Source organism: Diachasmimorpha longicaudata, chromosome 12 (genome assembly GCF_034640455.1).
Source record: "Diachasmimorpha longicaudata isolate KC_UGA_2023 chromosome 12, iyDiaLong2, whole genome shotgun sequence".
NCBI lineage: Eukaryota > Metazoa > Arthropoda > Insecta > Hymenoptera > Braconidae > Diachasmimorpha > Diachasmimorpha longicaudata.
Genome location: NC_087236.1, coordinates 5,738,568 through 5,760,525, shown reverse-complemented (window position 1 = coordinate 5,760,525; position 21,958 = coordinate 5,738,568). Strand labels below are relative to the sequence as shown.

The window sequence follows — 21,958 nt, the reverse complement described above, 5'->3', positions numbered from 1 at the left end:
TTTATTTCAAAATCACTGCCCTTCTCCCCTCGATTCTCTCCTCCAATACCGGCTAGCCGACATCAGTCTTGCGCATTGTGGACCATCTCAGGTAGAAGATGGCCGCAGGTGTTCTCCGGACAGTTTTGAAGAAATCCGGGGCCTTCGCCCCGGATGCAAAGATCCTCCTGCAAAATTCCGGGGCCCTGAGTGTCTACAAGTAAGTGAATAAATAATATACCACCCAGAAATTCATTAACAATCCAGGGCTATTATGTAACGACAATATAACCTCAACACTACGCACTTGGCGTTGTCAATCGTTCTGTTATTATTTCAAATAATCATTCCCTCTAATGTCGACGATTTATCAGTCCCCAGAGGAATGCCCACTGGTACCCAGATGAGGATTACGTGAAGCAGTTCGTGGGGCCTCTCATGGTGCCCAATGATGGTGTCAAATGGAAATACATGCCACCCTCCGACAAGCCACCGCGAATCGAGAGAAATGTTGAGAATACGAAAATAAATTTTGGACCTCAGCATCCAGCTGCTCATGGAGTACTTCGTCTGGTGCTGGAGCTCGAGGGAGAGTTAGTCAAAAATGCTGATCCACATGTTGGACTTCTTCATCGTGGCACCGAGAAGCTCATCGAGTACAAGACGTACATGCAGGCACTTCCATACTTCGACAGGCTCGATTATGTTTCCATGATGTGTAATGAGCAGTGTTTCTCCATGGCCATTGAAAAATTGTTGAACATTGAGGTGCCACTTCGTGCTAAATACATCAGGAGTGAGTTGACAATTTTTTTCATTCACCCGGCAGCTTTTTATTACATCATTTTCATCTTCCTCGACTTGTCAAACCCAAACTCTACCCAAAAAAATTCTTCCAGCTTTATTCGCTGAGATCACACGAATTCTGAATCACATAATGGGAATTGGCACTCACGCCCTGGATATTGGAGCTATGACACCGTTCTTCTGGCTTTTCGAGGAACGTGAGAAGCTCATGGAGTTCTACGAACGCGTGAGTGGAGCTCGAATGCACGCAGCGTACGTTCGTCCTGGTGGAGTCTCCCAAGATCTCCCTCTGGGTCTAATGGACGACATTCATCAGTGGGCTAGCCAGTACGCAGCCCAGATCGACCAGGTCGAGGATCTTCTTACCAGAAACACCATCTGGAGGAGCAGAACTATGAACGTGGGTACTGTCACTGCACAGCAGGCCCTCGATTGGGGATTCAGTGGTGTTATGCTACGAGGATCTGGGTACAAGTGGGACATCAGGAAGACAGCACCCTACGATGCTTATGATCTTGTTGACTTCGACGTGCCGATTGGTATTGCGGGAGATTGTTACGACAGGTAATTCAATGATTTTTCTTTACTTTCGTTATAATTCTTTAAGAACATTTTTTACAGTTTTTATATTAAAAAAATACTTTTTTCCATTCTACATTATTTTTTACTCTCTTCAGGTACTTGTGTCGTGTCGAAGAGATGCGGCAGTCCCTCAGAATAATCGAGCAGTGTCTGAATCAAATGCCAGCCGGTGAAATCAAGGTGGACGACAACAAAATCGTGCCCCCCAGTCGTCAGGAGATGAAGACAAGTATGGAAGCATTGATCCATCACTTCAAACTCTTCAGCCAGGGCTTCCAAGTGCCACCTGGTGCCACCTACACAGCTATCGAGGCCCCCAAGGGTGAATTTGGTGTTTACTTGGTGAGTGATGGCAGCAGCAAGCCCTATCGTTGTAAAATCAAGGCACCCGGTTTCGCCCACTTGGCAGCACTCCAGGAAATCGGCCCTCGACATTTCCTCGCTGATATCGTCGCTATCATCGGTACCATGGACATTGTCTTCGGGGAGATAGATCGATAAATCCACTTCTATAGATGTTTTGGAGGTAACTTGATCGACTATTCATTTGTATATTATAGATTGAGTAAATTATAGAAATAAAGTATCAAGAAAATTCTGTGAATAAAATGAGAGCTTTATTCGTATGTTACTGCAAACGATGGAGACAAAATGATTCTATTTACATTTGTCGGTATTGAATGGTATATGTCACTGATTAAAAAAAATATTACAATTCTGTTTTCATTCCTCCTAAATTTTTCCCAATTTCCGATGATTTTTAAAAACAGATTTCTCACCGAAAAAATTATTGGGTCAATTATATCGAATAGGGAACTCACATGATTTTTTTTCAATTGTCAACTCTTCTTGTCATGATTTCTAATTAACTATTGCAGGACATGTGGGCAACACTTCAACTTAAATTCAATTTTTAATTTAAACAACATAATTTGGCGTTGAGATGAATATTTATTAAATTTCAAACTGTTCACGTAAAATTTCAAGATTTAACAGAATTATAATGAATTGATCTGCATGCAAGTTTCCTATTTCCTGATCAGAAATTGGGAATTGACGGTAATAGACAAGAAATAAAGAAAAATACTTTCTACAACTCAAAAGTACAGATCTCAGTAAATTATTGCACTTTCAAATTTATTTCCAAATAAAAAAAATCGTCAAATTCCTTCATCTCTTCCCCTTCCCCATGATCATGACGTACATGATTGTCGTAATTATCCTAGAATATAAATATCTTCAAAATTTATTTAAGTCACTTCGCGATGAGGACGGAGCTTCATTGGTTAATTCAACAGTACATGATAAAATAATCTACTGATCAATTAACATATATTATGTACAGGTCTGAAAATAAATTCAGAATCAACTAGTCTAATAAAGTCATCTCAAATTGCCTAGAGATCATTCCACAAACTCAATATTTTTTAAATCAACCCTGGAACATCCAGCAATTCTGGAGAGTAATTTAATTGAGTCTAATAACATTAATTAATTAATTATCCAGGGACCGAATAGTCTCAAGTAATAAAACTATTCTTTACCCAGATAATCAAATAGAGAAATAGATGAACCATAAAATTGCACATTATTTTCCGAATATTCCTGGAAAAAGTTTGTCTTCCATAAAATGCTCCATAAAAAATTATTTTGCTACATTCTGCCTTTTGAGGATTTTTACCATAAACTTTTTAAAAAACCCCTCTCGGCTCCAGGGATATCCACAAAATAATGAACCAATTAATTATCGATTGAACTACCTCTCCCAACACTCCCCATATTCCTCTAAATTTCTCAAAATAAAAAATTTCTCTACACATCACAAAATCAGAAGAATCCGAACATTTTTTTACTGCTCCCAGTGCTCCTCTTCTTCCTCGCTGGAGCGCTCACATCCGGGCTGTCTCCCCCATTACTCCCATTGAGCTGTGGACTAGGAGGTGTCAGTTTACTCTTCACATGCTCATCAATGAGTGCCTGCATGTCCATTTGCCACTGCTCCAGCTGCTGACTCAGCTCAATTTTCTGCTGTATCGCCTCCATCAATTGGCTATTGACCTGAAGGACATCTATTCTTGTCCTAGCCAACTCCACTTCAGCCCTGTTCTTCCTGGCAACAGCCTGATCCCTCACTGTATATGCCTGGGCAATCACTTCGTCTCTGTTGAGTTCAGAGTCCTCAATGTCACCACGTGCACGATCACGTTCCTCCTTAACTCCACGTAATTCAGCTTCGCAGACACTTAATTTACTCGTCGTATCAAGGAGGGCCTCACCTCGACGCTTTAATTCCTCTTGTGTCTGTTTAAATTGCTGTCTCGTGTGATCCAGCTCCTCGGTCACTCGGTGGAGTTCAACTGCCAGGTTCAATTCACCTGGCGCACCTCTTCCGGTTAAGGCGAGACTGTAAATCTCCTCGACTAAGTCCGACAACACTCCAGGGCCCTAGAAAGTTATTTAATTACCCATTACAATTGTTTCTAAATCTTTTAAATTATTAATTACCCAGAGAATTAATTCTATCATCGAATATTTCTAATAAAATCGAATGAAATAAAAAAATTCCCACTTTTGTCAATTTTCTCCTCAATTTCTCCCTCGTCCTCCAGCTTTATCGATCAACTCATCAAAACCCACTTTCTAAAATACCCATTAAACAACTAGAAAATTTCCCCGCTTGTCTTATCAAGTCATTACAACTTTATGGATGAATGTATTGTCCAGAGTTCTTCATTTACCCACTAATCAATGAAACTATCAATACCTCACTCTCCGATCCGTTGACAATAACGACCATTGACTCGTCGCAGTCACTCTGAAGTCCGGAATCGTCTTCCCCACGTCTGAGCTGTGTACTAAGCTCTCTAAGACGTTTGCACGCCCTCGTCACTTCCGCCCTGATGTCCTCTGGCTCACCGAGTGAACTTCCGCTCACCTCGCACTCCATTTCCGCTTGCAACGACCTCGGTGCCTTGTGTATCGATCCAGACCTGCCTCTCTGTTCTGCTTCGATCGTAGCTAGGGCAGCCGCTAGTTCGTCTCTATTCAATACATTAAGAGAGAATATTTATCTTAGGATACCTGGACTTCTTATAAAAATATATTAAAAAAAATAATAAATATATTCCAATCATTTATTTCATTCAAAAGCAATATTTCCCTCGAGGTGTAGGCGAGTTGTTTACCTTTCTTGTTCAGCGATTCTCGCTCGGTGTTCCGCTTCATGGCTGAGTCTCTCCAAGGCCGCAGCCCTTTCCTCAGCTTCCTCCAGGGCTGCCACAGCTCTTGCTCTTTCCTCACGCAGCTCCAACGATCGCCTTTCCAATTCTGTTCTTTGTGCTGATACAAATTGCACCTGAAAATTATTTTTAACAACAATATTTTATTAAGATGATACCGAGAGAGATAAGAAACGAAGTGAAGGTGACTAATTTTTTTTATCAGTTATTCCGATGTTAATGGAACTGCTTTTTCTCTAACAAATCGTAAATTTTAATTTTGCATTATTTTAATTTATTGGTTACCTCATCCCTGAGAATCTCCAAACTGCTCACATGATCCTGAAGTGATGTGCTTCTGACAGCACATTTTTCCCTGAGTACTTTGACCTCAGCCAACAGCTGCTCCTCCTGCTTGGCTGCTTCTCGCAGCTGATCAGCTAATCTGGTGTTCTGAGCAGTGAGTTCAGCGACCAACGTCGCCTGATCCCTCTCAGCTCTTCTGGCCCGATCGCTCTGCTCCTCCAACTGACTACGGAGGGTCTCCACGTCGGCCTGGAGCTCCAGGACGTGGGCCTCGTTCTCTCCCTTCGCCTCCTCGAGTCTCCTGCGGAGCAGATGACGCTCCTGCTCGAGGCACTGAAAAATAAATCATTTTCTCGGTTAATTCCTTGACTTGTTTATTTTTATTTTTTTTTTAAATCAGGTACAAAAAAATCGATCCGCCCCTTCAGGTAACTATTCAGTGACGTAATGTAATGCCGATAATTGTGACCTGAGATCATGACGATGGAGATGATTCAGGATTAAATCATTCATTAATCATTTTGCGATTCTAGCGATTTCTCCTTTGCCATCCAGTAAAATCCATCGAATTAAAATAAACAATAAATAAACCCTAGTGTTAAATATATCAATATTTCCAATTGATCGGTTTGTCAAGTAGAATTTCCCCTTCCAAATGGGAAAAAACTAATCAAATATTTCCCAATAAAATCGCGATTGACGGAAAAATCTGACGAAAGAGATTCGCAATTTCATTCCTTTCATCAGCCCCCCGTTCACGTGATGGGATTTCCAAAGACATTTCCAACAATAATTCGCATTGAAATCATAAGGATTCTGTCCAGGTTGTGCTGACGTACGAACTGAGGCTTCTGAATCATCCGCCCACGATGTTAAGTCAAGAATCCAGTTTTATTTCTGTTTGTATATCACGAGATCTCCTCTTCCTCCAGTGGAGGGAAAGGCGTTGAAAATAACTGCTGTAAAGAACACAACAGCTTCTTCAAGGCCTTCAGGAAAAGCAAAAAGTCTTTGTTCAGTCCTCGATTCGCTGTCTTTTATCTTCGGCTTTTTTGACGGCGGATGTTCGAGATTTATGGCACATTTAGCCATAAAAACCGTCAATTTTCCTTCCCCATTACCCTAGACTGAGGCGTTACGTTATTGTGCAGAGTAAAAGTTGAACTCTCGCTCTTAATACGAAGTGCATTGGGGAATGGTGGATACTCCCAACGAAAAAGGAATAGCTGGCAATTCTCTGCCTTTCCTGGGTGAATAGTACGTATTTTACAAGATACAAGAGTGAACGCTATTTTTTTTTCTCTCTTTTTATTTTATTTTCATTTCTCTCTCTTTCAACGGTCTCATTACACAGGGGAATCCCCCACGTATGTACGTAATATTGTCCATGGGTGAACCCTTTGTTTTCACCTCCGGGTTGTTAATCGTTGCGCAACAGAACTACCAAGCCAACAACCAATTAAACAAATGTATTGCGTGATATGTTAGAAGCTCTTCATTTTTTTTTTATTTCAACTTTGGGTTCTGTGATGATGGGAGACTTAGCTGGCGAGTGATTGATATCTCGCGGTTGATATTCTTAGCCCATGGGCTGGGGAAAAATGTTATGTTGGTGGAAATAGCTTCTCAATTTACAGAAATTATTCTCTGATTTTTGGAAATTTTTAATTTAATTTTCTCTGTCATTAATGAATTGATTGAATTTTTAAATCTATCAATTTTATTGCTCAGCTCATTTTCACCTAATTAATTATATTATATGGTTTATATATGTTTTTTAATCCTCACGTACGTGGAATTTATACGAAAAAATGATTCTCGTTATGTAATCAATATCTCAAAGGACTTGAGGGCGGGTAATTGAAGGGAAATTGAAGTATATTGAATGGAGTCGCCAATCCTTTGTTAGTAAAACATCATCTGTACATTCCATACGATAAAACTGTACACATTCCTCCACTTTCTCTTCATTTCTTCCCCCAATATTTACCTCCCAACTATTTATTGCATTGCCTACCTGGAGCCAACACCATTAATACAAATTGCCTGGTTACAAACTATTATTTCCGGAAATTACGTCAATTAAATCAATCACCCGAAATTACCTGATTTCACATGTTATTCAGTTCCGTAAAATGAGAGTTTTTATTTAATTGTCTTCATATGCCAGCTTTATTACACCATTACATACATGGTTTTTGTGGTCTGGACGACACATATATCGTCTGGAGTAATTATCTATCACGATGATTAACGTATTTGCAAAAGTAGTGGAGAACAGCTGATTTTTCCAAATTTATTCGGACTCTGAATTTTTTTTAAATCGATTGGAAGTCAATACTATCTGTTAACAGAACGAAATATTGACGCATGAATGGACTCATTGATCTGTAAAGCAACAAACACCTAGAACCTAACAGGGAACAGATGTTCAACCCTTCCGTGCGATAATACTAATCCAGGTCAAGCTGGGAAAATTTTTTAAAATTGGAATTATGATAACTCAGATAGTCTTTGTTGACGTGCAATAAATAGTCTGAAAACGTAAAAATAATTGTGAAGAAATATTGCGAGGGAAAAAAAAATGAGACGATGGGGGAAAGTGAGTCATGAATTAACTGAACCGTGAAAGAAGTGAATTGTTAAGACCACAGAACATGTGCTGCCTCTTCATAATACATTACATCTTATTTTTTATATGGGTTATCATATCCAGAACATCGACAACAAATTGGAAAAAATTAGTGTCTTATTGTGACGACATTGATTTAATACTCGAATGATTCCATAAATCCCCACATTTCCCTGACTAATACCTCGATATTAAAAACCATAAACTGTTAATGGTCTTTAAAAAATATCAATAGACCCGAAAAAACGATATAAAAGAAAATCTATAAAATATATTACGTAAAATTTTAATTTCTTCCTCATTTACTCCGATAATCCAGACATCGGCTGTTTTTATCGAGGCAAAAGGGAATGTGTCCTTGGTATCCCGTGGTTACTCATCGACCAATTTCCAACACCATTGTACATTTCACAGTCAGCAGTGCCAATAGACACGTGAAAGGTAGGAAAACTCGAGCTATAATTCACGCTTGAAATAAACAATGAATTCCATCGGTAATAACTCCAGCATTTTGCCCCAAATTCCTGATCCATCGACACCAAACGATCACTGACACCTTCAGGACGACATCCAGGGGTGTTTCAACAATGCTATTTACGTTTCTAACAGCTATTAGAGTTATTAGGCCAGGAATCCATCGTTTATCAACGGAATTAGCAGCCGGACATGCCCCCAAAGGCGAAGGTAAAATAAATTTGATAAAGACGTGTGAAAGTGTCACTGCTGTCACTGCATTCACGTGGAATGCACTTTGGGGCTTTCTGTCGTCACTAAAAATGGATTATCATCATTTCTCTCACGTGTTAACAAGAATCATAATTACGAGTTAATAATTTCCGGGTGGATTTATTCAACAATGGAGAACCCAGTGAGTACGATTTTTTAACCAATTATTTATCATTATTTTAGGCATAAAATGCAATAATGAACTATTTACCGTATTATTTTATGTTTTTTTGTCATGACAAATGGAGTAATTCGATGAGATTTACGTAAGAATCCTCACGCACGCAAGAACCTAACAACGGTAAAAGTATTTTTTTTATTAGAAATTAAAATTGTTCGTAAAAGTGAAAATTTATTATTTATCTTCGCAATTGCTTGAGTAATTCGATTAAAAATCATACGGTGAGTCAGACTGTGATCTCACTCCAATAATTTTCAATGATCAGAGGTGTGTGGACGTGTAGTTATACTGTAATCCGGTTTTTAATGTTGATAGAAGTGAGTATAGGACATTATGGAGATGCTGAGGTGGAGGTACACGTGAAGGAGGTAGAAAAACCCAACGGTATTTTAGTGTGAGTCACTGGCCACAAGCTCACCATCACCGTAACCTCGTTGTTTAAACATTGTGACTTAACTATGTAATTGATCTATTCTTTTAATTATTTAGATCAATGCGTTGAACGCGATTTGTTTATCCCATTGAAGAAATGAATGAGAAGGAAATAAAAATGAAAAGAATAATAAATTGATTGACTGGATGATAATTAATTATTTTTTAGTGAATTACTAAATTAATAAATTGCTATTAGCTTTTAAATTACGAATTGAAATTTGTAAAAAAATATTTTTTACATCAAAACACTAACGTTTTAACAAAGACAGTATCGTGCGGTATTTTCATTCATATTTTTTATTGTTTAAATGTGGAAGGAAATTGCATGAGCCCTTTCATCGTGAAATCCAGTTCCACATTTAAAAAAGATGTTTCAACATTCTCAAGGATGACAGGAACATGGAATCTTCGTGATCTATAGCCTCCCTAGAATGTTCTTGTTTTTTTTAACTGATTGTTATCGTTTACTTGATCCGTTACCAGTGCAATCTATTTTCCACTTACGACGAGAAACGGGTGGCCGAAATTAACGGGATTTTGCGACAATTAACGTGACTAAATAGTGCTGTTGTGGGGGGCTTCTGCCTCGTTAATTTCGAGACAATCATGAAGTCGCGGTTTTTAAACACAACAGATGCACAGGGATAGTTTCAACGTGTACTATTATCAGAGATATATCGATATAATAGAAGATTTTGTCGTTAAGGTGATTCGTGTCTGATCGTGGAGGCGGACACGACGGAAGAGGAGTTCTATTGTTATCGAACCCTGATTCGTGTTCTCAGAAAACATAAATTATTTATTACGAAGGTACCAGATAATCTTTACACGGGACATAAATTTTTTTCAATGTTTTTTACATTTTTTTCGAGATTTTTAATCTCTCCCTCACCTTGACATATTCATTGTCCTGTGAGATTGTCATTTTGGTGCTGTCAAACTCATTATTATTAATAATATCCAATCAGGATGTTTTTTAATCGAATAAATTTTTCAAGTGTTCCCTTACAACGAAATCCACTAGAAAATTTTTTAAAAATTCAAAAAATCTATTAAAATTTATCTAAAAAAATCCGGAAAAATTTGCAGAATTAACTACAATCCTGACCATAATTAACACAAGTGATATTTTATTTTAATAATTTTTTTTCCGTCTCCAATTGATCAAAATTAATATCATCTCCATCACCCAATTGAACATTTAATTTGATTAATCCCACGATAAATGCATTTCGCGTTCGCTTTCACTTTCTCAAAATATCGTCCCGTAATACCCGAGTCATAGGTCATCCGTCGTCTCTGATTACCGCAAGTCCCACTTGCCCTTATCACTATTATTGTCATTCCCAGCATACCATCAGCGTTGATTGAAGGTGGCATCGAGGCAGTGACAGTGACCCACATGTTCCCCAGTCCCTCGCACCCCGTTCACTTCCGCCAATGTGATGAGTCACATCACATGTATTATTTCCTCATCAATTTTACATTGCAAAAAAAAAATTGAGAGAGTGTCAATGAATTTTTAACGCTGTAGAGCCTGAATACGAGGGAATTACAATTCTCGTATCGCAACAATTGTTTTTCACTGGATCGTGAGAAGTGGAATGTCTACACAACGGTTTGGATGAACTGACGATAAGGATTCTAACTTCCGGGAGAGGGAGAGCACATGGTGTCGCAGATTATCCTGTTATATTGCCCCATCGAATTCCCCAGATGAAGCGCAAACACTTTTTCTCCCCAAAAATTATAGTTAATTCGACAAAAGTCCTCCAATAATTTTTTAAACATTGAAATAACTTAATTGACTTATCTAAATAAATCAATTCAATCATTTAAATAAATTACTTTGAATATTTAAATATATTTTGGCATAAAAAATAATAAATAATTAAATTTCCACCTGATTTTCACCTGAAAAATTCAGAAAAAAAATTAACAGCGATTGTTAATTAGAAAAGACCACTCCTACTTTTTTTATAAACTATTTCCAAAGAACACTATGCGGTAATGATGGATTACCTCCGGAAAGTCGCTAAACATTCGCTATCGCAAGTGGCTCCGATCGATTTTCCTGCGATAATTATTCGTTCGGGTGAGTCACACGTCTACGACACCAGGATATTTATTGCAATTGCGTAAAAATGAAACTACCATACGATAAGCTTAGGAATTACACTTTTAAATGGTAAACATCCATGTGTCGTCATTTTTTGACATTTTCACCTACACACTTACCGATTTTTTTGCGGTGAAAAAACGTCCAATACGTCATTTTATTCAACGACTAAAAGGAACGAAAGTTATCGAACGAAAGTGTACATCACTGGAATTGAGATGCATTTTACGGATGAGGTACAATGAATTTATATAATTCAATACATTTTGAAGTCAACGAGCGGACCCAAAGGCCGTCATACTATTTTCTAAATTTTTTCTGTACCAATGAGGCTGCAGTAAAGCCTCGGCGCTCGTTCCTATCATTTAAATAGAAAGTAAAAATTATGCACGAGACTCAGCGAACGAGGAAAATGTCCTGGGGAGTGTCTCGAGTCGAATGGGGCCATTTTGCAAGCAATCGTGAATAACAATATTTAATTGTTATAGTTGAAAATCACTGGGCAGTCGACGAGGGCGATTCATGAATCGAAATAGAATCGAAAAAAAACTCTAAAAAAATCCTATTAATTTTTTTATCTATGAAACTATTTGGACCACATACATATATATACTATATAGAGTATATATGCACTATACATAGTATATATGTAGGTATTCTAGTTGTGACAGGCAGAGAAATATATTCAGGTCATTTTTTAAATGGAAATTAAAGAAAATAAGAAAATGAACTTCAGAAAAAAATTGTTTTTTCATAATTTTAATGCAAATTTTTGTTTAAAAAAATTTTGAATCAATCTGAAGGCTCTGGAGACTTCCGATAAAATGACCACAACGGATATTCATCATAAAAATTGCTGGTTTTATTGGCGTGACCAGTTCAAGAGTAGTGATTGAGTATTGGGCACTCACTGTATTGCTAAGAAGTGTATTACGTCTTAGAATTGTACCCCACGTCAATTCACTTTCCCTGTGTATCGTTGCAGAAGGTATAATTGTAACCGGTGGCCGTAATAGCAGCGGCAATGGTCCGTGACCGATGTAGGTCCACGTCGACTACTGCGAAGCGAAGAAACAAAAAATCCCCACGAATCACGACGAGACAGAGAAGAGTAAATCACCTGAGTAAATAATTCGACCCCTTTGACATAAATTGCATTACATTGTCTATCGTAACGTCTTTGATTTCGAAGTTTTCAGTGAGTGACCGGTGATAATTTCGAGGAGATTACCATCAGGCGCAATATATTGAGCAATGACGAGGCAGAAAATATAAGACAATTAAGTTAAAGGTTTCAGGAGTTTCTCAATCGAGGCAAATGCTACTTATTCTTTCGATGGAGTAGATTGTTTTGTGTGGGAAAATTCAGGATAAATATCAATTAATTTCTGATGAAATTTCGAAAACTGAAGAGTCACCGAATTTTACGACAATATTTTATTGACTAGAATAGATCGCCCTGATTTTTATATTATCACAAGAGTAAAATCCGCATTTCTCACTTTCATTAATTTTTATCGCAACAATAACGGAGGAAAAATTATTTTCGCAATGAGAATTTAATTGGCGAATAATTCATTAGAAAAGGAGATAATCGTCTTCGCCCTCTTTCTCGTTGTTCTATTTATTTATTTTTTATTTATCTTCCAAAATATCAATTCAGTTTATTCGTCACATTGTTTATTATTCCTGACCTTCTAATGGGCGAATAGGGATAATAATAATTTTAACGTCAGTTAATGATGATTCAGGAAGTTCGGCAAATGGCCTCAGACACCCCTTCACTAACGACTTCGCACAATAATTTTAAACAATCACCGGTAATGGGAAAATATGCATCCACCGATTGTGCAACATTGTTTCTCTTTGGACTTCTAATTAGCAAGGTCAACGGATCGGTTTACATCTTCGTTTCTTTTCGCAACTAAAAATACGAAGGTTTCACCTTTTGTCAGGTGCAACCTCGCTTCTCACCATCGACGACGCTCACCTTGATTATTATTATATTTTGAGAGTAATGAGTTCATTTATCTCATAATTTTCAACCAGATGTTATCGACCCACGTGCTAATTAATTAATGAGTTGAAATTACAATGACTTGCATTCCCTGATCAACTTCCGGTTGATTATTTGGGTGGGATTTAACCGCTCAAAGACTTGAATATTTACAAAATTTAATTTACTTTCGCGATTTGATCTCATTTAATTTTTTTCACGACTGGAAAAATTGTTTTTACGGTCGACAAATGTTGCCGGAAATTATTTATTACCTGCAAACTATTGTTATTATATTCTTAAGAAGTCTAGACAATTTTTATTGAACACTTTCGTCAGGAAAAAAATCATTTCGACAATTTCCTTCGTATCTTCGCCATTTTTAAGATTTTTTTTTTTTTATCGCGATCTCGAGTTTCATCTCAACTGCAATTGGATACATATCTCAAGTACTCGTATTGCCGATGTATCCACACATATCTAACCGATAAAGTACATGTTTTCGCTACTCAAATGAACGCAAATACTTTCCCATTCCAATCTATCGAAAATTAAATGTTAATTTTTAATCCCAGAATTTTTCACCGCACAGGGAGACCTAAACAATTGTTAAGTGATCCAAAAACATGGTAATTAAAGTGTTAATCCGAGTGAGCAGGATAATTGCAGAGGGTCTCAGTTTGTAGGCCAGTACAAACGTTTTTTTTTTTTACAAACTATTTCTTCCCATTCATTCGCGTTTCCCGTTTCCTGGGACGCGTTCATTTTTACCATTCGGTATTCTCACGCCCTAACAACCATGGGGCTTCTAACGGGTAATTATGGTGGTTGCATCAAGGGCTTCTGCTTCCTTTATCCCCAATGTAACTGTTAAAAAGTGTTGGGCGATAATCATTTAAGCGAAAGTAGTTCTAAAAATTCCAGTAAAAAATTTTAAAACGACCATTTCTGTCTATTTTTTTTTTTTTCAAATAATTTATTTATTTTTCCATGTACACCCTCTCGAGTTTTCCCATTTCGTTCCCGCCCCCACCCCCACTGCCCTTTATAGCTATAAAAATAATCCAGGTAAATAATATTCCCCTTTGAGGACAAAAATAAAAGTCCAAATAATTTTTTTTTATGGAATTCTCCTGAACGATGAGATTTGCAGTATTTTTTATTAAATAATGGAGCTTCCGCACTCTCGTAATTCATTAAATGACGATGATAACCATCAACAATACGCCCTAATTGGTGAAACGAGTATTAAAAATTTTGAATGCAGTCTGAAACCAGCGAATTACACTGAGGACTTCCAGGTGGGCTCCCACAATGCGCCCTATGCTAACGGTCTCATTTGGACTTCCGGTTCCCTCATACTTTTTTGCATGCCCCCTCGCACAAGAGAATCGATCGACGATAGTGCGAGTTGAGGCCGAGGGTTTATTCCTACTCAGAAAGCTCTTGTGAGAGTACTTCTGACATTGTAAATAGGTACAGCCAGGATTTTTCACACAGGTAACGAGAGTTCACCAGGAAATCATTCCAGGAATTGATGACTCCATCTCCTGTTCATTAGCTAACGATCATCAACTCAAGGCGGACCATTCAATTGTTATTGACGATACTAATAATCCCATAAAATTCCATGTAATCATCGATTAATTCAATTCTGAAGACGATGGAATCAATAAAATCGTGATAAAATGATGAAGTAGAAATAAATCATTAATCTGGTCATTTTGTCGTCAAATTAATGCTTTGAACAATTACGACATTTATTTCTATGGACTTGAGTTGGTAACATCAACAAAAAATTTACTAAACATTTGACTAAATTGAATTCAACTCCACAACACTAAATAAATTCGACTCCGGCTGTTACTGGAATCGAAAAAAAGTTCAGTAGAGTAATTGGTTCATTTACAGGTCAGTTCAATGAAGCAAATAAAAAATAATCATTTCCTGAAAATTCCACAAAGCTGATAAATTAAGGAAATAATTAGTGTCGATATTTAACAATTGTTCTGCTTCGCTTGAATTTTGTCAGCGTTAAATGTCCCAACTGTTCCAATTCTCCAAAGACTGATTTTCATTGCTTAATGTGTTTCTGACTGGAGAATTATTGCAACTGCAACTGACATCAGGAGTATTTTTTTCATTTTTTGAAGTATTTTCTAAAATTTTATTTTGTGACAACCTCAGCAGGCGGTGGCTTTCAGAATTTTAGTGGGACTCAGAAAGTGGCCCCCGGGGGAGGCTCAATGGGACCGGCATTGTACCTTTCGAGGTATTGTTCGAGTCTATTATCTGAATGGGTATCTTCAAGGCTAGTGTAAATAACGAACAATGCTCTCGAATGTTCACCAGAGGAAAGTGACTGCGTTTTTACTTTCAAAAATCGTAAAAACGCGAAATTCCATCATGTAACATGCAAATTGGTCCCAATAAAATTGCAATTACAATATTTTTAATGTTAACTAACAGAGACTGGTGTCAGTTAACGACTGCACAGGTATTCTTGAGTCAGCAGAATATTTTCGAATATTTTTACTTGCAATTCTGCAGTTATGACTTTAATTAATGAATAATCATACTTTTACTTTTTCAAAATTCAATATATCGACTTCTGGGGGGTGAAAAAATTCATCTCAGCCCCCTGAGGGTCACTCCGAAGTACTACAGCTTCCACCCCTCCTCAAGTGTGCATTATTTAAATAAAAAAAAATCCTGAGGCGATAATTCCTGATTTTAAATTGAAATAAAAATTAAAGACCCCAATAAAACCCAGTTTTCTCTCTCACCTGCTCTCATTTCCCCTCCCCAAGTATTCAAGTACCAATTGGGTTGATAAATTTATGAGAATACATAAACCCCCAAGCTCTTCCCACTCTGATTATTAAAAAAAACATGAAAATTATCATTGCCACTGGGTCAGGAAGAACGCCAGTTAATTAAAGCAAAAAACATGAGGAAAAAATTCTAAACTCAACAATTCCAGGAGACTAATTACTATCGTAATGAAGAACAACGGGGTTAGACTGGTCTTACACCGCCAATTAAATACATGAGGCACTGAAAAGAGTTCACGCGACTCTGAATGTTGGTGGATTGCATAGTTTGCCTAACTGGGTAAATCCCGAGAGGTAAAAACACCCAGTGTAGCATAAGTGTATCACTATTCCGCATACAGAGCAGTGTAAGGACCATAAATACAGCTTGTGATCACGTATACGTGTACTTATACCGTGTAAATGACAGTCTGTCAAGTACACAAGTGAAAAATCAATCGTCATTTGCATTAAAAAATCATTTGAGAGAAAACTGAAATAAATATAATCAATTGTTTCACCCAATTTCATTTTTACGACGTGCAATTCTACTTTATTGCCAGCTGTTTTCGAGTTCATGTGCAATTTTTTTTTTGTCTCGCATGAATTGTCAATTGGGTCATTACAAATTGCAATACAACGACTGTCGCATTAGCTGCCCTAAAAGGCGAATCGTATGATAATGGGATTATTTCTTCATTGATTAATTTACGTGGATTTTCCCAAGTCATTACTGCCAGTGTATTATGTTTAATATTATTAAAATTATTCATAAAAATCTTCCTAATCATAAACATCATTAATAATAATGATGCCTCTATCTGTCTAGAAAATCATCGAGTCCTTGGATAAATTAGCTAAATAATTTGTTCCCATTCTCACTGTTTATAATTTTGTGTTCGAAATATCCAGCAAATTTTTTCATTTTTATTTTTATTCCACTGGCATGAGACACGTTAATTTTGATTACTCAACCCCTTTATGATGTATCCTTTCATTGACTTCCTCGTAATTCAAATAAACAACTCAAAATATGAACTTTCCCTCTGCAATTCATGAATACCATCCCATTCTCCCACAAACAAAGACAATAAATAACCAGGAATTTCTTCATCCTAAAGTACCGAGACCAGATATTTAAACTTCATCCTTTGCTCATCTTCATTTACTCTTTTTCGCGTGTACACACAACCGGATGTGTTTTGCGTGTACGTCATTCATCCTCGATTCACGTCATTCGCGTGATGTCAAAAATGAAAAGAAAGGGCTCAAACAATTTTAAAAATATCTAGAAATTACCACAACCTCAGTCCCAGTCACTGTTACCCTCCCACTAATTAATAAAAAATAAATAAATGAAGTTAATAAAAAATTGCGTAAAAAAATATTCAACATTTGTTGAACTGTACGAGCACAATTATTTATTTATTTAAATTAATATTCACCGTTTCCCGAGGCCCTTGATACACCAATCAAATAAATGATCCTGTCTCAACAATTCCCACAGGCCATTTGCAATAACAATTCACCATTCGTTTTTTATAAATTGCTCATGTATTGTGGACGAAGCCCCACTAGAATCACCGACGTAGAAATATCCAAATCCCTTTAGAGACCTCTAATACACTTGTCTCATCTACAGTACACTATTTTCATTCACTTCCTGCATTTCTCCGCTTGAAATCCCCACATTTCAAATCCACCAGAATTATATAAATTCTCCGGCTTCGTGGAGTTAAAAAAAATTATGCCCCCCAAGGTATGAATTACTGATTACGGGATGATACCGGCACGTGCCAAGAATTAACAAGTACATAAGTAATAACAGTGGGATTGTTGGACTGAGGGTGAAGTGGCCGACATATCCGGATGTTTAATTACAAAGACGCTGCCGGCATTCACATCCTGATGTCTCCCGCACTTTGGCGAAGACTTTGCACGCAGGAAGTCAGATAACCTCACACCTCTTGCCTCACAATTGTTTATTATTTTTTACCCACAATTGAAATAAGCGGACAATTGTACTTTTTATCAATGAGATGTTGTTGCTAATAAATTCAAAATTAACTGCGAGATCTATTTGATTTTTCTTTAATTTTTATCCCGTTATTTAATTGGTTTTCTGGACTTTTTGAGTTCAATCGAAGTTTTTAATTAAAAACTATTATTAATCGACCATTAATACACCTGAATTAATATCCCCAGCAGTTGTTGAGTCTTCGCAAAGAGCAAATGAAATTAATTATTTGAAAATGAGCTCATCTCGACAGAATTTCTGCCACCACGAGGAGAATTATTTAATAAAATTTATAGAACGTCGCAAAAAAATTCGTAAGATATTCCTAAATCCCATTTAGGCCTGGGATTAATCCCGCGAATTATGTGGAATATCTATTGACTAAAATTGATCTTTGTAAGAAAAAATTACGCGTTAAAATATTTGCCGGTCGCGCCTTTGAATATTTTTTACCGCCAACAAATATTTAAATTAAAAAATGACGGCTCAAGGACCATTAGGACTGGGTCAATTATCGTCGATTCCACTATTGAGGTCAAAAATGGGACAAAACGGTATAAAAAGCACGGTAAGGCAGACAGAGCGTGGTACCGGGCATTGTTAGATGCGATATTTTTTTTTTTTCTGTTCTTTTTTTTTAAACTTATGTTGCCCAAGTCCCGCTGCCTTCTTTCCACGCTTTCGTGGCTCTCCGAACATCGACGAATCTCATTATACCCTGTGCATGGCGACTCCACAGAGCTGAGAAATAAACATATTATTGGAATTTTCCATTTCAATTTTATTCGAAATGATTTCCACCGGAGAAACGAGTATTTTCTCTCATTTTTCAAAGAGTGAAAATCCCCTCTATCATTTATTGTTTATTTCACAATTTATTCGTGAATAATCCATTGTTTTTTACTCGTCACGATTGAAAGCATTCAGCCACCTCGAATTTCCAATTTTATCACGTCTGATTACAATTATACAGACCCGTGTCTGTTATCATGGAATCGGTGTTATCGCACTCGTATCAGGTGGCTTGAGCTGACTTCACTCAGCTCAATGTCAACGTACCCCACGCGCTAATTTACGTCAGTCAGGGTCGCACTAGTCACGAAAATTAACACTTTCGTTGTGATAAAAAAAAAATTCACCCGATTGAGCTCACGGGGAATGAAAGTAAAACGTGAAAAAGCCTCGTCGGGAGGTCAATTAAAGCGGTTTCTATTTTCTTCTACTGAAATTAATTGCACACATCGAGTGTTAATGGACATAAACATGTGCATGATTCACTCCCGAGGATTATTGTTATCGGTTATTAATAAACAATCGTTGTTGCATAAACATCCAGTGAACCACTAATTTAATTTATATATTTATCACTTCTTCCATTAACGATTTTAGTGAACCTCAATCATTCTATTTTTATCTCAATATATTTTTCCATGACTCCATACAATCTTGGAATTATTTTGGAATTAATTATCCGCCATAAATACATTGCAACAATGTTAATGGGTGTCAGAATAAAAATTGTGCAATCTAAATCATTGTAAAACAAAAAAAAAGGAACAATGTCTTCAACCCGATGATTTTATTGCGGCCTCCAGGAATAATTTCTGGCTAGCGGCCAAGAAATGTGTTAGCATCGAGGTCTATGTTGGGGGTCGTAAATTCCCCTAGATGCCTTATGACACGAGACACCAGCCCGTGTCCAAGAGAAAGGGGGTATCGGTACAACCGTTTCATTAAAAAAACATGCTAATGAAATAGCAAACACTTTTTCTACATCAACCTCAACCCAAGCTTTGGCAGATCTCGGTCACATTAATATTGAGTCGCCAAAGTTCAATGTTTCATGTTTACTCATTCGTACTATAACTTTCATGATTATCATAACAACGAGTATCAGTGAATCGTGATCAACGGAGTATTATTCTGACATCACTTATCAAAATGTTATAATCGTCTGTCCTTCACGTTAACTATTAAACATCTACAGTAATTTCGCGTGTCTTTCGTAGATATTTTTGATACTAAAAAACGTCTGAATCAAACGAAAATTTTGGTGTTGGACTTCAAAGGCATTTTCATTTTATTCAGAACTTTATAAGAATAATCTTAAAGGTATTTCCAATAGATCGATAAATCGTGAGCATTGGATTATCGATGATAGATCCCATCATCAATTATTTCTACTGAATTACAATCCTCGCAATCAACGCAAGCGATGTGTCACGATATTGTGTTTCTCAAAATAGAAACCCTCGATTGATTGCCTCCAGAGGAACGAAAAAAATACCTGAAAGTGACAATATCATATATTTCTACAGCTGTCTGAATCGTCAGCATTAAATATCAACAGCACTGCACCTATAAAAAATATATCAGCTGAGCAATCGATGACTCACCTCAAGTTTGCTGCCATACTCCTCAGCAAGTGCCTCAGACTGTCTAGTGAGTTCCTGATTCCTCTCCAAGAGAGCTTTTCCCAGTTCAGCAGCAAGCACAAGATCCTTCTCGCTCTGCTTAAGTCGTTCATGAGGATCTCCAACCTCCTCATCCCTATCAAGAGCACTCCTCCTCGTCTGCAGATCAGAGATCATATCCTCGAGAGCATAAGGCTCCAACTGTCCCTCTTTCCTCGGCAACATATTCACTCCACTCACAGCAGTTCTCCCCCAAAAAATTAATATATTATTGCTCGTCGAGCAGATGCACTACCCCCTATTGTTATCGACCCTCCGTCAGGTGCATTCGAGGCCGTCAAACCGTCACTCCCCCCAGGTAAATCCCCAGGACAACAGCCCGATCACCCATTACCCCAGCACAACCTAATCACCGATTCCCTGCACTTCACTTTCAACGATAAATTTCACTTTTAAAACTGTCAAACTAATTATTCTCCACTCGTCAGCCGTTGGAGATGTCACTTGACACACTGGTACACTTATTTTCCCCTCCGGAATCACGATAAACAGTTTTCACGATCAATAACGACGATTATACCTCGCGAAAGAGTCGTGAAAAACATTGATAAAGTGGACTCAACATTCAGTAAACTGGTTTGTCACCGTAACGTGTATTCACTAATGACATTTCAGTCTTCCCCCACGTCCACCAGACACTGACATTGTGCCCGCAGGGGGATCCTTGACGTTCAGCACAGACACGTGCTCGGAATGAAATTAAAAATTGAAATTAACCTAACCTACAAATAATCAAAGAGCTGTGATGTTGACAATCAAATCACGACGTGATCTAGGGCTTTACCTCTGGCTACGTTCTTGAACTCGATCCACGTCCTGAACATTTCATGTTTATTTACACTCCACTGGAGATCAGCTGGCGTCGATGATCATCCTCGTAACGTTGATAAGCTCTCGTCTTTGTTAAAAAAAGCCAACGAATTTTTTCCCCTTTTTCGTAAGCACGCGAGTACAACTGTAACTTGTGATCGATTGCGACACGTCACGAGGAGTCGATCGATATTCGACGGGGAATTGTTGATGTTCCTCAGGTACTCACTGGGGGGAAGATGGATACACTCGAGGGATGAGTCCGGTACCGTTTTTCCTTTATCTCAGGACTTCCCAGAAGACAATTTCAACACTCACGCGATTTTCAAGCGCAAATTTCCGGTTCTCAGTTCACTCCCGGCATCGGCATCACTGGGTGAACCGTCACGACACGTCCTGAGGGGATACGATATTTTTACGAGACGCCAATAGCCTCAAATGCTTCTTCACATCTTGCTGGTGGTTGGTGATTGGTTAGAGGTGTTTTAGCTTCACCTGTACTACCCTCGCACGTTTACTGGCCCAGGAGACAAAAGATTCCATCGCACACGAGCCCGGTGAGTGTCCTCGGGGCAGCTCCGGTGAGTCACCACGGAAAATAAATATTATGGAATCGGTGAACGAGGAGAATGCAGAACAGGGGACTCCAGACAACACGAGGAATTGAATTGAGACTCGTTTTCCTTTCAACAGAATTTTTTTATCGTCGTCTATGTTTTGGTCGAGGTTAACGGGAGCTCGGCAAGTGCTCAACGTTTTTATTTGTGCTTCGGTTTCACTGACAACGAGTGCGAGGCGAAGTGAAAGAGACGCGACGTACGAAGCCCAGGGCTCGGCATCTTACACTGGAAGGTTACCTGGCG

General features: G+C 37.9%; 3 protein-coding genes across 11 annotated transcripts; 2 read left to right on the top strand and 1 right to left on the bottom strand.

Annotated features, from left to right (window-relative positions):
- Nucleotides 1-42: 42 nt before the first annotated feature.
- On the top strand, nucleotides 43-1,977 carry LOC135167828 (NADH-ubiquinone oxidoreductase 49 kDa subunit). The gene is made up of 4 exons (XM_064131421.1): nucleotides 43-199; nucleotides 354-775; nucleotides 879-1,350; nucleotides 1,464-1,977. Exons 1-4 carry the CDS (start codon nucleotides 99-101, stop codon nucleotides 1,867-1,869), a joined length of 1,401 nt encoding a protein of 466 aa, XP_063987491.1. The 5' UTR covers nucleotides 43-98; the 3' UTR covers nucleotides 1,870-1,977.
- LOC135167820 (bicaudal D-related protein homolog) lies at nucleotides 1,964-21,924 on the bottom strand. Of its 2 annotated transcripts, XM_064131397.1 has the most exons (6): nucleotides 21,070-21,924; nucleotides 20,208-21,007; nucleotides 4,893-5,225; nucleotides 4,554-4,723; nucleotides 4,133-4,409; nucleotides 1,964-3,813 (listed from the first exon to the last, which is right to left on the bottom strand). In XM_064131397.1, the coding sequence occupies exons 2-6, from the start codon at nucleotides 20,448-20,450 to the stop codon at nucleotides 3,196-3,198; spliced, it is 1,641 nt and encodes a 546-aa protein (XP_063987467.1). In that variant the 5' UTR covers nucleotides 20,451-21,007; nucleotides 21,070-21,924; the 3' UTR covers nucleotides 1,964-3,195. The 2 variants fall into 2 exon arrangements, with proteins under 2 accessions (XP_063987467.1, XP_063987466.1); XM_064131396.1 differs by having other exon boundaries at nucleotides 20,208-21,924.
- LOC135168060 (uncharacterized) lies at nucleotides 5,480-9,108 on the top strand. 8 transcript variants are annotated; one of them, XR_010299974.1, is made up of 5 exons: nucleotides 5,480-6,149; nucleotides 7,844-7,965; nucleotides 8,032-8,392; nucleotides 8,499-8,551; nucleotides 8,747-9,108. XR_010299974.1 is itself a non-coding variant. In XM_064131911.1 (4 exons), the coding sequence occupies exons 2-3, from the start codon at nucleotides 7,875-7,877 to the stop codon at nucleotides 8,352-8,354; spliced, it is 414 nt and encodes a 137-aa protein (XP_063987981.1). In that variant the 5' UTR covers nucleotides 5,480-6,149; nucleotides 7,844-7,874; the 3' UTR covers nucleotides 8,355-8,392; nucleotides 8,747-9,108. The 8 variants fall into 8 exon arrangements, 5 of the variants coding, with proteins under 5 accessions (XP_063987981.1, XP_063987979.1, XP_063987980.1 ...); XR_010299975.1 differs by having other exon boundaries at nucleotides 8,484-8,551; XM_064131911.1 differs by lacking the exon at nucleotides 8,499-8,551.
- Nucleotides 21,925-21,958: the final 34 nt, after the last annotated feature.